At 32.0% G+C, this 15644-nt stretch overlaps 2 protein-coding genes across 3 annotated transcripts; one reads left to right on the plus strand and one right to left on the minus strand.

Moving 5' to 3' along the window:
• Positions 1-4286: 4286 nt before the first annotated feature.
• On the plus strand, positions 4287-7456 carry LOC107937769 (PAP-specific phosphatase HAL2-like). The gene is made up of 3 exons (XM_016870738.2): positions 4287-4848; positions 5862-6549; positions 6837-7456. Exons 1-3 carry the CDS (start codon positions 4455-4457, stop codon positions 7138-7140), a joined length of 1386 nt encoding a protein of 461 aa, XP_016726227.1. The 5' UTR covers positions 4287-4454; the 3' UTR covers positions 7141-7456.
• A 136-nt stretch (positions 7457-7592) lies between these two features.
• Positions 7593-12977, minus strand: LOC107937770 (uncharacterized). Of its 2 annotated transcripts, none has more exons than XM_016870740.2 (15): positions 12686-12977; positions 11643-11737; positions 10954-11061; positions 10655-10690; positions 10324-10431; positions 10115-10198; positions 9920-10038; positions 9382-9483; positions 9118-9234; positions 8964-9029; positions 8813-8879; positions 8602-8655; positions 8418-8525; positions 8139-8174; positions 7593-7862 (listed from the first exon to the last, which is right to left on the minus strand). In XM_016870740.2, exons 2-15 carry the CDS (start codon positions 11700-11702, stop codon positions 7725-7727), a joined length of 1203 nt encoding a protein of 400 aa, XP_016726229.1. In that variant the 5' UTR covers positions 11703-11737; positions 12686-12977; the 3' UTR covers positions 7593-7724. The 2 variants fall into 2 exon arrangements, with proteins under 2 accessions (XP_016726229.1, XP_016726228.1); XM_016870739.2 differs by having other exon boundaries at positions 12449-12879.
• Positions 12978-15644: the final 2667 nt, after the last annotated feature.

Here is a 15644-nt window from a genome sequence, read left to right on the forward strand (position 1 = left end):
TCACGGATATTAATTCTTTTGGGTTTATGGCTAACCCTCTTAAGAACATCATCTCCATAGATACTAAACCTCTTAAGAACATCATCTCCACAGATACTAAACCTTTATCATGTAACATGTTAACAAAATTGGCTTCTAAGCTATTCTACTTTTCTCGTTTAGATATTTATATTTTGTCCAAAGTAATACCTATGTCATCAATTTTATTTTATTTTACTCAAAAAAGTGTAAAATGTCTAATAAGAACATATTATGTGTCACACTATTATCGGATCATATTGTGTTTTGAAGGTAAAATGAGATAAAATTTATAATTTATATATTATTTTTTTATAAAAAATAAAACTTTAAATATATCTATATAGAAAACATGAATTGATAAGAAAGGAGAAAATATAGCAATTATAATATCTTCGAAGATTTCACCATGTAAAAGTAGAGAAGGGATTGTATGAAACATGAATATTATCACTTTTTTAACAATTTAATGTCACATCAATTAGCAATTTCATCTTGAATGTCAAAACTTTCATTTGGATTCAATTTTTTTCAGGATAAAAATATTGATGTGGCATTAAACTATTTGAAAAGAGATAAAGATGATGTGGCGTCACTGTTTCATATAATATTTTTCATCAAATCCCACAAAAAAAGCTACCATATTGGTTTGGGCTGAGCTTTAAGTAAGAAATTTAAGAAAAAAAAACTTATCATCATACTAAGTAGTGATAATGGGTGCTCATGAATCGACTCAACTCAGCTCATGTTGAACTAGGTTTAAATTTGTCTTTTTAATCTCGAGCTGATTTTACTCATTTCAGTGAAATAGACCATTTAAGTGGGCTAGACTAAGCCCGTAAGGATGTATAACAACTATAATATCATAAAAAAAAATTCATCATGTGAAGATATATCAATTCTCCCAAATTATAAGTTACTCTATCCATTTGAGTCGGACTTGAGTAAAAAAATTTTAAAAAAAATCGATCCATTATCTAATTCATGAATAGATCTAAAGAGAAGTATTAGTGGGTATGATTTGGATATTATAAATTTGAGTTCCATGGAGAAATCCATGCCCATTACAATTGGTTCTCTAAATTCAAGTCATGGGTTCTTTATGCATGTTTAAATTGAACCATTCCATAAATGAAGCCCAACGGGTTTAACAAATTACAGTGACGACCTGGCTGGGATGTAAGTGTAACGTACGAAGTTAGAATTTTTATATTAGGAGATTAAAATTGAATTATAATTTTTACCAAGGCATGACTCAAGGTTATGCAGTTCGGTTGAGTCTGAAATTTAAAAAATAATGTTGGATCGAGTTTGAGTATCGTGTCTTGGATTTGGAGTTGAGTTTGAGCTTTTGTTTGTTATTATTCGGGTTTGACTTGGCTCAATTACATTCCTATAATTAAGGATGTAATTAGAAATTTTTTTGACTGAAAATAAATTATAAATTTAATAAGGGTTAAAATGTAATTTTATCATTGTACTATTTATGGAATAGTCCTTTAACATTTTCAAACTCCCGAGCGAAACATTCCTTCAAATGATATCATGTACATCTAAATAGTGCAATAAATCCACGTCTTATTATAAAATTTGTATCCAATATATGATATTTACCTATCCAAAAAAAATCACTTAATATAAATTCTGCAAAATAAACTTAAATAATTTCTTTGAAATTAATCTTACCTTTAGGAATGATAAGCTTATCTTCCTTAGTTAAAAGGTTTTTAATGACTTTTGAATATGACGATATTTCCTCCCATCTGCCTAAAATATATGTAAACTTAATGTCAAAATTATCTTCGCTTTTAGCTTTATTCATCATGGAAGTTAGATAAGATGGCAAGAGTCTCTCTTACCTTAACTAGTGATCAAGGGTTCGATCCCCGTCTTAAGAATGAAACAGCTTTAAAACTTATGGTTAGCAAGCATCTACTACTTTAATATAAATTTTTAACTTTTTTATATATATTCTTTAATTTTAAAATTTTTTTGTAATATTTGTTGAGAAAGATCAATTTGCTCATTTTCAATATTGACAGAGACCAAATGAGTATTTACACCAATTTATTCTTCGAAATATTCAAATTATTCGAGTTATTTGAATTCTAAAATTCAGTTCAACTTGAATGTCGAATTACTTATGCGAGTTGACTCGAATAACTTGAACAAATCAATTTGATTAACTCGAAATTTATTTATTTTTTAATTGTTTCAAATCAAATCGAATTTTGTTCGCCCCTATTGTTATTCATTGATAGTGTATGAAACTCATGTACTAATAGTGTATCAAATATTATTCTTTTATACTCCTTGGAACAAATGTCTGTCATAGGGACCTTAGAAGCTGAGTCATTTTGGGTCTTCTACATCTGTGCATGAACGTGATAGAACGATCATGTGTCACTCTCTTAAATATTCTTTAATCTACATGATTTAGTCTTTTTCATGGGATAAACGGAATGTGGATAAGGAATTGACCCCTTAGCGGAATTTTTTTTAGGTTAATATACTATTTGATGCTTGAGTTTAGTTTAAATGTTCAATTTAGTATCTGAGTGTTTTTAGTATGATACTTGAGTTTGGCTTCGATATTTAATTTAGTAGTTGAGCTTTTTTTTTTTCGTTTCAATTATAGAGTACACATGTAAAATATTCATTAAGACATATAATATCATTTTATTTAAGTACTAAATTGAATATTGAAAGCAAAATTTATGTACTAAATTAAGATTAAAAAAAACTCAAATATCCAACAATGTAAATATATATTTTTTTAAAGAATCTGGTGAGGTGTTCGGTCAGCAGGTAAGATTCGTAGCTGTTGACCCATTTGGATTTACATTTATGAAAAAAGCAGGGCTAAACGTATTTGATGAAATCATGGTGACCCCAAATTTGCATTAAAAAGTGTTTTAAGGTGAATTTGGATTTACGGTGTTAGTATAAAAACAACAGTGATAGTGAGATTAGATATCGTAGTGTGAGACAAGAAGGAAACTAAACACACCACACTACACTCAAACGCTCATCCAAATCCACCCTTAATGTATATTAAATATATTAGTAAAATATCTCTCTAGTCCCTTTTTAATTTTGAAATTGTGTAAATTAGTCCCTACTAAACAATTATAATAATTTAATCCATGCCAATTTTGAAAATGATGACAATTAATTGCGGTGTTAATGTCTTTCATAAATTGTACATAATTTTAATTAGTATAATAATTTTATCCTTCGATGTTTACATATTTTGTTAATCTGGTCTTTATTTAAAAAAAATTAACAAATTTAGCCTCTCATTTACACAAATATTGTGAGCTAAATTTGTTAAATCATGATCAAATTGATAAAATATGTAAATTATGATAACTAATTTGTTATTATATCGATCAAAATTATGTAAAATTGACGAAAAAAATTAATACCGTAATTAATTATCCTCGGTTGCTCACTTTCAAAATTATCAACATTAAAATTTTTTTTTAGAGATTCTTTACCAAATTTATTAAAATGCTGAGAAGAATGAATTTAGAGCTTTTAATGTAGAAGGTGAAGAGATTCAAGTTACCAATTTTTCTTAGTTTAGAGCTTTGGTGTGGACGGTGACGATTTAAAGGAGGCGGGTCCATGAAGAATAAATGTTGAGCGTAATAGTAAAATATATTCTATTTTTAATAATAAAATTCATATTTGAATTTTGAAAATCATATTATTAAAAGAAATGTTCATTTTAAAAATAATAACTTTTATGTATGGTAAAGTAATATTTGATTAAGTAAATAAATGTGCAAGATTATGTTATCAATAAATAAATGGGAACTAAACGAGTTATGTTATTAAGAGGTATTGGATGTGGTAGTAATGTTTGAATTCGTTCAGATCAGTTGAATTTAGTTTTTTTATTTTTTTATGAATTTTTAATAATTATTTAATTAAACCGGTCAGATTGATAATCTGATTAGTTCGATCACAAGTTCAGTTCTAATGTATATTTTTCTCGAAGAGTTTTAATGTATATTTTCTCTTCGAATTTGATTATTTATATCTAATATTTTTTTTTTTTGAACTTAACAAGAACTTAAAGTTGAAATCTGTCACAAACATTGTTCCGTGATAATTATACCAAATCGGAAACAACCACATGTATAGAATTTTTAAAAACTTTTTAGTTTTTTTAATTTTGCGTTCAAGATGAACTTAAACAATCAGATGTTTTGATTCATGACTACTTACGGTATATTGGTTGAACCAGGACACTTTAGTTTAATATAAAAAGAGGGCAAAAAGTAACACCAACATCCACCTTCCTTCTTCCCCTTCAAAGAAGAAACCAGGGTCTGCGGTCAACTTTCTCAGGCTACATATCTCATTGAATTAACTATATATATATTTATAAACTCCTCAAAGTTAGAGCTGAGTGTGTAATCATTATTATGCCTTCAAATTGCACAAGCCTGGTGTTCAGAGCCCCCCATGTTTTGGGACAAACCAGAATAACCAACAACACCAACAAATTAACACCAACAATCCATGTTGGAACTTGTTTCCCATGGTATGGGAAAAAAACCCACCAAAAGAAGAAGCTTTTCCACATTGTTTCTCAGTTAAAGTGTCGCCAAAACTACCCTTCTTCTTCAGTAATGGAAGATGAGAGGAATCTGGTTGTTTCATCTTTAGGACCAGACAAGTATTCCAAGGAATTGGATGTTGCTGTAAAGGCTGTCCAGATGGCCTGTTCACTATGTCAGAAAGTTCAAGGGAGTTTGATTTCTAAAACCAATAGTCAAATCCATTCTAAAGATGATAATTCTCCTGTTACTGTGGCTGGTATGAATTGACCAATCAAATTTTGTGCTCTCTTTTTTGTAAATTGGGGTTCTTGAGATGAAGCTGCTTTCTGATTTGTTTTTGTTGGTTTCTTATTGTATATATATTGGGGATGTTTAGTTCTTCTAGGACCTAGGTTAATGCTTATTTCATGTTTATCCTGCATATTTGATGGTTCATTGTAGTTCAAATTGTTGCTTCATTGTGGCAGCTATGACCAGTCCAATTTGTGCTGGTTTTTACTCCATTTTTGTGAATTGGGTTCTTGAGATAATGGTGTTTTTTCATTTGTTTTTATTGGTTTCTTATTATATATTTGTTGGGTATATTTAGTTCCTCTAGGACCTAGCCTAACGCTTCTTTCATGTTTATTCTGCATATTTGGTGGTTCATTGTAGTTCAAATTGTTGCTTCATTGTGGGAGCTATGACCAATCCAATTTGTGCTGGCTTTTAATCCATTTTTTTGTGAATTGGGGTTCTTGAGATAATTCTGCTTTTCCGATAAAAGTTGCAATATGAGCTCAATTACATTTTATCTTCTATACACAACAAATGGGTAAATTAGTCTCTCTCTCTTAGATCAAAGAGCAAATTAGTCCTATTAAAAATTCCTTTCATTTTTACTTTTAAAAATTGGTCTCTGCACGTCAACATAAAGTACATCGTTTGATTATTCTGTCAGTCATGCTAGTTTTTAAAAGTAGGATAGAAATGGATTAAGTTTTTAACATAAAAGGTCAATTTGCTCTCTAATAGGGACTAATTTGCTTATTATTTTTTCGTAAAGGAGAAAAAATGCAATCTGATTCCTAGTACAAGAGCCTCTATGGTACTTTGATTTTTCATTTGTTTTCATTGGTTGCTGGGTATATTTAGTTCCTCTAGTGCAAGTCCCTTTGATGTCTTGAGATTTCTACTACTGTTATGCAATGATCTATAGTGAATGAAGTTTCATCTTTTATGTGAATGGTGTTTGGTCTAGTAAAATCACAAACATTGTGTAAAAACCAGATTGGAGTGTTCAAGCAACCATTAGCTGGATACTATCCAAATCTTTCGGGTGTCGAAACGTGTCCATTCTTGCCGAAGAAGATGTCGAAAGCCTTTCTAAACCTGATTCAAAAGGGTTATTATCTGCTGTAGTGGAAACAGTCAATGACTGTCTAGTTCAAGCACCTCATTTCGGACTCCAGGGTCCAGAAAAGCTGCTTGGGAGTTCCGATGTTCTCGAAGCCATTGGTCGATGCAATTCAGAAGGAGGTCCTACTGGTAGTTTTTGGGCACTCGACCCTGTTGATGGTACATTGGGGTTCGTACGCGGTGATCAATACGCTGTCGCTTTAGCATTGATAGAGGACGGAGAAGTCGTGCTCGGTGTTCTAGGTTGCCCGAACTACCCAAAGAAGAAGGAATGGCTAAGTTATCACCACCGGTATCATAGAATTATATCTAAACTGACTCCGACAACATCTGAATCATGGGATAAAGGGTGTGTACTTTATGCAACGAAAGGCAGCGGCAAGGCTTGGATGCAACCATTACACCAGACAAATAAGCTGCTAGCATGGCCGAACTCTGCAATACCGATACGAGTATCTGCCATCGATGATCCAGCATTGGCTACTTTCTGTGAACCGGTTGAGAAGTCAAATTCGAGCCACTCCTTCACTGCAGGATTAGCTCACAGTGTTGGCCTTAGGTACATATACATATATACACATATATCCCTTTGGAACTCAAAGTTCTATATATGTTGTTCTATGGGATCTCATCAAAAGGAACTAGTTTCCTAAGGGCTTGGCTAGCTTAGATTTTCAGGTCATTTCAAGTTTAGTGTTAGTTTTGGCTTTGGGTCAATCTAGATTTGGCTTGTTTGTGTTTAAGGCTTCAAGTCGGGTCATTTCGAGTCATGTTTTCAGATTCTACATGCATTAGACTATGTATCAAAACAAAGCAATGAACATAGTTCTTTTTTGTCAAATGCAGGAAGCAACCGCTGCGTGTATACAGCATGGTGAAATACGCAGCAATAGCACGAGGTGATGCCGAAATATTCATGAAGTTCGCAAGGACAGGGTACAAGGAAAAGATATGGGATCACGCGGCCGGCATGATCATCATACAAGAGGCTGGTGGTGTGGTAACTGATGCGGGAGGTTCCCCATTGGATTTTTCCAAAGGTACCTTCTTGGAAGGTCTCGATCGAGGTATAATCGCTTGTGGTGGAGCCAAACTACATGAAAGAATCATCAAATCTGTTGATGCTAGTTGGAAATGTTCTAGTCTATAGTCATTTTCATAAATTTTGTTCATTGATTTGCTATAAAAAGAAAAAAAAATGGTTGGTCTGGTGAAGGTGCTAAGTCATAGTTGTGTTTTGTTCATTTGTGTTTATAAAAAGCTCAAGATATTAGGGTGCTAAGTCATTCTTATAAATTCATAGTTTTGGAAAAAGATTTTGGAAGAAAAGGCTGTTTTGCAAGTTAGGGTTTAATGTTTATATATAGAATGGGTCGATAAAAAAACACACTTTTTGTATTAGAAATTAAATTGCATTTTATTTCTTATATAAGAGGTTACAACAATGGGGTTAGCTCCTTTACTAATATAGAGCACTTAATCAAGGTTCGAAAATTTAACGTTCAACAATGTGTCTGCTACGATCGTGAGTATAAGGCACATTGGTGAGAAAAAAATTATTCAAATAATGAAATAATTAAGACCCATCCAACAAATGCTATATGAACTGTAATAAAAAAAAATTTCGGTGTAATGTATGAAACTACAACTGTATGTGTATCCAGTAAGCCCCCAACCCCAAAAAATAAACTAACATATATTCATTGTCCATGATCCCACCATGAGCTGACAAACTCAGTTGTCTTGTCGCTTATGTTTTTTGCTGCGCCTTTGATACCTTAAAAATGGATCCACCCAGTTCTTGTCTTCTTCCACAGATTGATTCCATCGCTCTTTAAACACTTTTAGTTCCCAAGTGGATTGCCTCCGAATCTGAAACAATGCCATTAATGTAAACTGTATTAGAATATGAAGAATCTAAACATAATCGTGTCCCACAAGGCTATGTTATGTCTCGTTTTTCAGGGGTTGGGGGATCGTTGAATTGCATTCGTTCATCGGGAGAAACCCGGTTAAAACTCTGGCTACAAGGTTTATAATATCGGGTGATAAGCATTGAAATATCAAGACGAGCTTTCCTAATATCTGTTTATCGCATCAGTTTCTTCCTGTAAGGGCTATGCCACTATTCACAATTACGAATCTCACCTCGGTTCTTAGATCAAAGCTTGAAGCACCGTGTCTCTGCACATCAGCGGGAAAATCGATTAAGAAACCGAGTGAATTACTTATCGTAGTTTTAGCTTGATGAAAAGATAACAAAATGACTCGGTGCAGGGACAACTATAATTGTAATGCAATAATAAAGGCTTCCAACAACTAAAAGAAACAAAAATTCAGACAAAACTTGAAAGCCAAAGACAGGCTTTGACACATTAAGGAGAAAAATACAGAAAGTACGAGAAGGGAAGCAGGCAAAGCAAGAACCTTCATGGTTGTCCTCATTGTGGGATGGCCGCTGCCCCCTAAACTCTGTATACCCTTATGAACAATGTACTCGCTATCAACCACGCCAACCTTCTTTGAGCGGTCACCCTGAGTAACAACATATATATTGATAGTAAGCATTTTATTTCTAAGCAAGTTGAAAACAGCATCGACTGAATTGTACCTGCGCGCAATACCCGAGTTTCATATCTACTCCCCATCCGTGTACAAGATCATTCTGAATGAAAGCAAAAGAAAAGGCTAAATGAGAAAATTATGCGTGCCATGATACACGTCTAAAGCTGCAAACTGCAAATTGACCGAAAAAGGGATCATGCGGAAATACAAGGCAGAGCCATCATTAAATGTGAAAAACGGACAACATGCAAAATTACCTGTATGAGATGCCATGCACAATACCAGGCAGACCTAGAAAAAACAGGGGCCATTCCCTCCACAAATCTACAAATAAATCACTAAAAATTAGTACAGTAATGATTAGCGGGATAACGACACTAGATGTTCTTTGATAGTAGAATAACTCACCCAGTGCATGGTGGCCCCTCACTCGAATTTGAACACTTCGTTTTACCTCTGAGGTCATAAACTCTCCTGTGATTGTCAAAACTTTTCGTATAAGTATTATATGAGTAATAATATGTAAGCTTTTTATGAATAGTCGTGGACAATCCTCATTCACCTATGAAACTTTTTCGTTCTGGCACGTATAGTGATCCTGTGGTGTATTTCTGTTGAATTCGGGTCTAAAGCTGGCTGAGAAATCTCTAAACCTTCCGACTCCACAATTTCTAGGTACCTGGAGAAGGAAGACTTGCCGATTAATCAACTTGTTGAGAAAACCCAAGAGAAGATCATATTATCATTCAAGAACACATAATACCACGTTAACATGAGATAACATCATAATATTGCGTGTAATGGAAATGTTGTAAAAGCCATTTACCTTGTCGGGTCAAAATGCTCCACCCCCAAATCTTCATCCCAGAGAAATATGTAGTCGTAAACAGACACAATATCGGGATGAAGAAAGCGCTTTGCAAACCACCTGAAAGAGGGAAGAGATCACTAAGCTTAACCGATGTTCCCAAATCTTCATCATTGCCACGTGTCAAATATTCATTGGACCACATAAATAGAAGTTTACACTGTTTGTGATAGGTACATTTTGTGTAACCAAAGCCAAACATAGGTAACAAAAAGAATATTTACACTATTTTCTACAGTAAGTCCCAAGCTGGAAGACTCCAACTTAAAAGCTAAAACCACTAAAAAACATCATTATCCCGACTATCCTATAGCTCGAATTATGAAATGTGTTATATTTTGAATCCCAGAGATAACATAAGTTAAACTCATCAGAAACAGATTCAGGAGAACCTACAATAGTTGCAGTGCTTTGATTTTGATACAAGCATACACATCCACCAACACATTCAACAGGATATAGAACAAAGAAACTTTTCACCAGCATCGAGCCTTACCATTTTGTTTGGTTATAAGCTACTATGTGAATGGCTTTCTCGCCCCAACCAAGATCCCACCATCCATCAACATTACCATCATAATGAAACAAAATAATGGTAAAATTCGCTGCAAGAAACTGAATTCAACAAAATTAGAAAAAAGAACGTGCAAATTCATCAAATTTGAAAGATCAACGGGATAAGATGCAATACCTTTTTCACAACATCGTCAACAAAATCCTTTTGCTTGATACCAACCGGCATTGCCAGCAAGTTCTTATTTGTCGTAGCACTAGCCTGCAACGAAATAGCCATAACAAAAAGATAAAAATGAGTCATCGACCTGTTAGCCCTACCGAGATCATATGCTACTACACATTTAAGGAGAAACATGCCAACAAACAAACAGAATAGCGTCTCACTTTTGACTGTGAATTGCTTGACCATAGAGGCCTTAGTTCCAAATCCGAACGAGCTTGCATAATGCCACGAGGCAAACCTCTTAATTTCCCAAGATGCAAATGATAATCCTAGGCACAAACATACTCATTTAGTTTCCAAGACCAGTAATTCTAGCCACAAACATGATACAAACAGCATACAAAGCAAGCACATAATCAATAAGAACTATAACCAAGAAGTTTCCTAGCTCTACAATATAGCACAGAAAGGAACTAAAAACCAAATTGGCACGTAAAGGAACTAAAAACCAAATTGGCACGTATATGCTAGTAATTAAGACATGTTTTTTACCTTAACTGTTGCAAAAGGGTGAAATCTTGTTTCCATCTGATAATAAGAGAAAAAAAAAAAAGCATTTAAAAGGGATTAGAATATAGGTATAGTAAGCCTTACAAGATGCTTTTCTTGGTTTTATTATCAAACAGGTTTGTTCCACAATAAACCATTGCCAATATGAAACGAGTGAGCCAAAAAGGTAACAAACAAGATCCCTTAAACATGACAATACCAGGAAGAACAAATCCATTTTGTCTCCTAAGCCATAAACTGAAACCATTGAAATGAAGGGAGAAACAGGAGTTGGCATATACCTCTGTCTTGTGGTATTGATAATCCGTAGTTCTATACACAATGAACAACATAACTGTACAAATAACTCCCATAAATGGAAGCTGCCTCATTTTAAATCCACAATTTCCCTGCAACAGCATTAGACAATTAGAAGCTTTAAACTAAAAACTATTTGTTGAGGGGGCCGACTAGTCCTTCAAGAGAAATCTTCAAAATATCGTCCACTAGGCAACCGACTGAACCCCTTGGTCTATGCAGCTCAAGTGGTACCATATTACCCAAAAGATGACCTATATCCTATCAGTCAGGGGTTCAAACCCTACCGAGTGTGAGACTTACATGTCCCCTCGTTAGGTGGCTTGTGAATCACGCACTGTGCAGCTGGTCAACCTGCTGGTGATCTATGCAGCTCAAGTGGTACCATATTACCCAAGAGCCTATAGGTCAGGGTTCAAACCCAACAGAGTAGGTGACTCACACATGCCCTCGGTAGGTGGCTTGCTCTGCGAACCCCACCTCAAGCTCAAGCTCTCAACAAAGTTAAGAGACAAAACCCAACTCGACTCGAGGATAATATCAACAGTTGAGGGATCTGCCGGCTCCGAACCAACGATACTTCGAAGACTTATCGTGAAGGAATACACCCTAAACACTACTAAAACTTCTATTTTCCAAGGCATTCAAGCTTAAAGTAAACGAAAGAACATACCCCTTCAGCTAAAGCATTTCTTTTCTTGACCAGTGCATTCCATGATTGAAATGTCTTCATAGACAATCAAAGCTTTATTATAACACCCTCAAAACCTGCAGGAAATTGCATTTAAAGCCAAAAAAAAAAAGGAGTTATATCCAATGTTCTTCAAAGTAAATGATACAACTAATAAGCTACTTAATTTTGTTTTTCACTAAAACACCATAAATAATAATAAGAAAAAAACCCCATTTTCTTCTTTGCTTAGCTTCATCAAATAAGATAAGGAAACAAAAATGGAGGAAAAGAGAAAAAATAGGGGAAGCCATTAAAACTTTAAAAACTTAAAAGGGTGTTTCAATATGTTGAAGCTATTGGCTCCCACCAAGAATGAAAAAAAACGAAGCTTGTGTATATGCATGTGCGGGTCTCAAAATGGCCAGATCTCAAAGGCGAAAAAATATATATATGTTTCACATTCTAAATTTAGAAATTAGACCGACACCCAAAAATCTAGAAAAAAAAAACAAAGACCAAAATCCCAGTAACAAAGATTTTTTTTAGGAAAAAACACATAAAAATGGAGTATTTGTTAGATCTAAGGCTGTGGCTGTTACTATTGTAAACACCTCATTGAGATTTAAAACAAAAAATGAAACTATGAAAAGATAAATAAAAAAATGGTTTTTAAAAGTAAAGTTTCGGTTTTTAGATTGAAGTGAAAATAGAAAATAAAAAAAAAATGTAAACCATAAGCTTAAGTTCCCAAATTTCTTCAATCAAAAAGGAGGAGGAAAAAAAACTGAAATACTATCAACTATTACCGGATCTTGATCCACCGACCATTAAAAAAAACACCCATAAATTTGAAGAGAAAATATGATCAGAGCTGAAGCTAGGAACGAGTAAAAAAGCTTGGAATAATAATACGCCATCATCCAATACTGGTTCAACTAAAAACAAGTTGAACGAATCGGAAATAAACCCATAAATCGAAGCAACGCCACGTTTCAAAGGAGCATTCGAAAGAACAAAAAAAAGAGGAGATTTTATGAGGGGACCTTTTGCTTTAGCGGTTAAGCATTTCCATGGCGGATTTTAAGCTTTTTTTGGGGGGTTTGGGGGTTTTGTATTTTTGGGGTTTATGAGTTTTCTTTGTCGAGAAATGGATCGCCGGTGAGTCCCACAGCGGTAGACCTTCCCTGTCATCCAAATACACACATTCCTTTATTTTTATAGAAAGAAAAAAATTTTAAATTATGTTTTTTATTTATTATTATTTTTCATGTAATAACATAGAGACAGCTGCAACAACGAAAAAAAAAACATCGATGTCGTGTGTCTCACTTCACTTTACTGTCTCTCCCTCTCAAATGGATTTTCTTTTTAAAATTGTGTTAAAGATTTTAAATGGATAAATTCTATTATTAGTCCTTATAGTATACATAAGTTATAGATTTAGTTATTCTACTAATTTTGATTGTACATTTTTTAATTTTGACATTTCAATCTTTATGGAACGATAAATTTTGACATTTACAAAATTTTATGTGGAAAATATATTATCAGATGTGTAATGCCATACAATGATATTTGAAATGGTGGTTGAATTGTTTTTTTTTTTAATTTTTAATATTTTTAATCGAATCAATTGGACCGATAAATCGATGGCTTGACCGATTCGACCATCAATCAAGTTCTAAAAACATTGATGTTGAATCATCTTACTATTTCCACGTAATACTTATAGAAACTCATGTTATTTTAGTTAATAAATTTATCAAATATTCTAAATGTATAGGGATTAAAAAATATCGAATTGAAGAATCAGAACTAAACCCTCAACTTACTAAACTAATAACAAATTGACTAATTTAAAAGTACATGGATTAATTTTGATCAAATTAAAATATAAAGACTAAATCCATAATTTATAAATAGTACGAGGACTAATAACATAATTTTTATCGTTTTAAATTAGATAGACATTTTGAACGCCACTTTTTGAACACTTTTTGTTTTCAAAATATCATATAAATAAAATAAATTATTATTTTAATATATTAAAAATAAATTATTGTTTCATATATTTACGGTGGCGTTTTTCTTATTTATTTATTTTTCTAAGTATAATTTAAGTCAATATCATATTATTGTAGGTATTTTTTATATATCATTTTAAATTTATCAATATTTCAAAAATATTTTAATATATAATTTATACACATACAAGTATATCTTAATTATATACATATAAATTATATATGAATATAATTTTTTTTAAATGATAGACATATAAAATTTAAAATTATTGAATTTAATATGCTAATTATTTCTATAAACTTATAGAATTAATTAATTATCAATCTGTTCAAAAGTGACCGAGTTTTAATTTATAGAATAGAAAATAATTTATAAAACTCATGTGTTGACATGATGGTTAGGGTGTTCACTGCCGCAAATATATTTTGGTTTCGAATTGCACTAGTCACCAAATAATATATATTATATTGTTGGTGGAAAATGGAGTTGAGTGGGTGCATAATAATTCAGATTCTTAATAATGTTTGATTAAACTATAATATAGATTAATGTTTAAGCTAGAATGACTTAGGCAGGGTGACCAAACTTTTAAAGAATAAATGTGGTGGAGATGTGCTTTGGCATTAACTAAACAAATTCATTTTTATTATATGGTCAAATGAACATAACTATGTATATGGACATTACAAACAATATTTAAATAAAGGAATCTAAATTCACCACCGATTTATTCAAGAAAAGTTTATAAAATGTCATCTATTCGTAGATTACATCGAATTTAGATGTGATATCAACATATTTTATATTTATCTAAGCTTAGCTCGAGATATGATCTTAAAGTTTTACCCAAATCTGTTTATATTTGTAAATAATTAACTCAAACTTATTTTAGGTTTGCCCAACTTTTGTAATAACTTAAAAATACATTTATATTATTTTTAATTTAATATTTAATAATTTTATATATTTTTTATGTGCTATAAATTATATGTAAAAACATTATAATATAAAACATCACAAACTTTAAAAAAAGTCCAGACTTTAAATACTCAAGTCCAAGCTCAACCTCATATTTTAAACAAGTTTAAACATTCTCATCAATAAAAATATCTTATATGCTACAGGACATAAGTTGGAATAAACAACACTTTGTTAACTTCTTGTCCTATTTTTTTGTCTAAAATATAATACATGCCACAAATTGTTTCATAGCACATGTTTCGTATCTAATTTGCAAATCTGGGTCAGAATTAAAACAAATTGCAAGATTTGGTGTCATGGACGGCAGATTCCTCATTTTCTTTTTTAAAAATTAATGCTTTTAAAAAAAATATTACCAATAAAAAAAGTAATTATTTAATATTATTTGTGGAGTTTTTTTACTCTATAAGTGGATTGAAAGTATTACATTTGTTTATGTAATTAGATTTTTTTTTTATTTTTTTACAACAGCCTATAATATACTTGTCAAACTCTCAAGTCTCAACCTGCATCTAAAAACCTCTGCTAACGATATTCATTAATATTTGATAAATTATGTTACATCCATGATAGCGAATGAAGCAGAAAACTTCATGAAAAAAATGCATATTCATACAAGATCAATTTATTGATTTAACTATAGTTGAGTTTTTAAAGGTGTTGTGTGTAAATCTTTATCAGTTTTCTTTATTTAAACCTTGAGCATTCGATTTATTTTAAACTGTGGATTGTTCAATTGTTTTATTTAAAAATTTTATATAAAAAAAAGATAAAAACTTATTATTTAAAAAATTAATTTTGGGTTCTTTTTGAATCATAGTTTTCAACGAAGTCGAGAGATAAAATCTCAAAATAAAATAGAATATAAACTTTTCGGGCCAAATACTAAACTTATTGTCACAAACCAAATGATACCAAATCCATGTCTAAAAAATATAAATAAAAACAATTTTTTTAATTTTTTTAAATATCACACCTAAATAAACAAGTTAACCA

The sequence above is a fragment of the Gossypium hirsutum genome, chromosome D10 (assembly GCF_007990345.1).
Source record: "Gossypium hirsutum isolate 1008001.06 chromosome D10, Gossypium_hirsutum_v2.1, whole genome shotgun sequence".
In the NCBI taxonomy this organism is placed as follows: domain Eukaryota; kingdom Viridiplantae; phylum Streptophyta; class Magnoliopsida; order Malvales; family Malvaceae; genus Gossypium; species Gossypium hirsutum.

Bases quoted from the DNA above. Each gene is read 5' to 3' on its own strand.
- LOC107937770 (XM_016870740.2), bottom strand. From the start codon at position 11,702: ATGAAGACATTTCAATCATGGAATGCACTGGTCAAGAAAAGAAATGCT. The intron at 10,691-10,953 runs GTATATGCCAAC...TCTTATTATCAG, and splicing joins ATCAATACCACAAGACAGAG to ATGGAAACAAGATTTCACCC. The intron at 9,235-9,381 runs GTAAATGGCTTT...TTCCTTCTCCAG, and splicing joins GAGCATTTTGACCCGACAAG to GTACCTAGAAATTGTGGAGT.
- LOC107937769 (XM_016870738.2), top strand. From the start codon at position 4,455: ATGCCTTCAAATTGCACAAGCCTGGTGTTCAGAGCCCCCCATGTTTTG. The intron at 4,849-5,861 runs GTATGAATTGAC...TGTAAAAACCAG, and splicing joins TTCTCCTGTTACTGTGGCTG to ATTGGAGTGTTCAAGCAACC. The intron at 6,550-6,836 runs GTACATATACAT...TGTCAAATGCAG, and splicing joins GCTCACAGTGTTGGCCTTAG to GAAGCAACCGCTGCGTGTAT.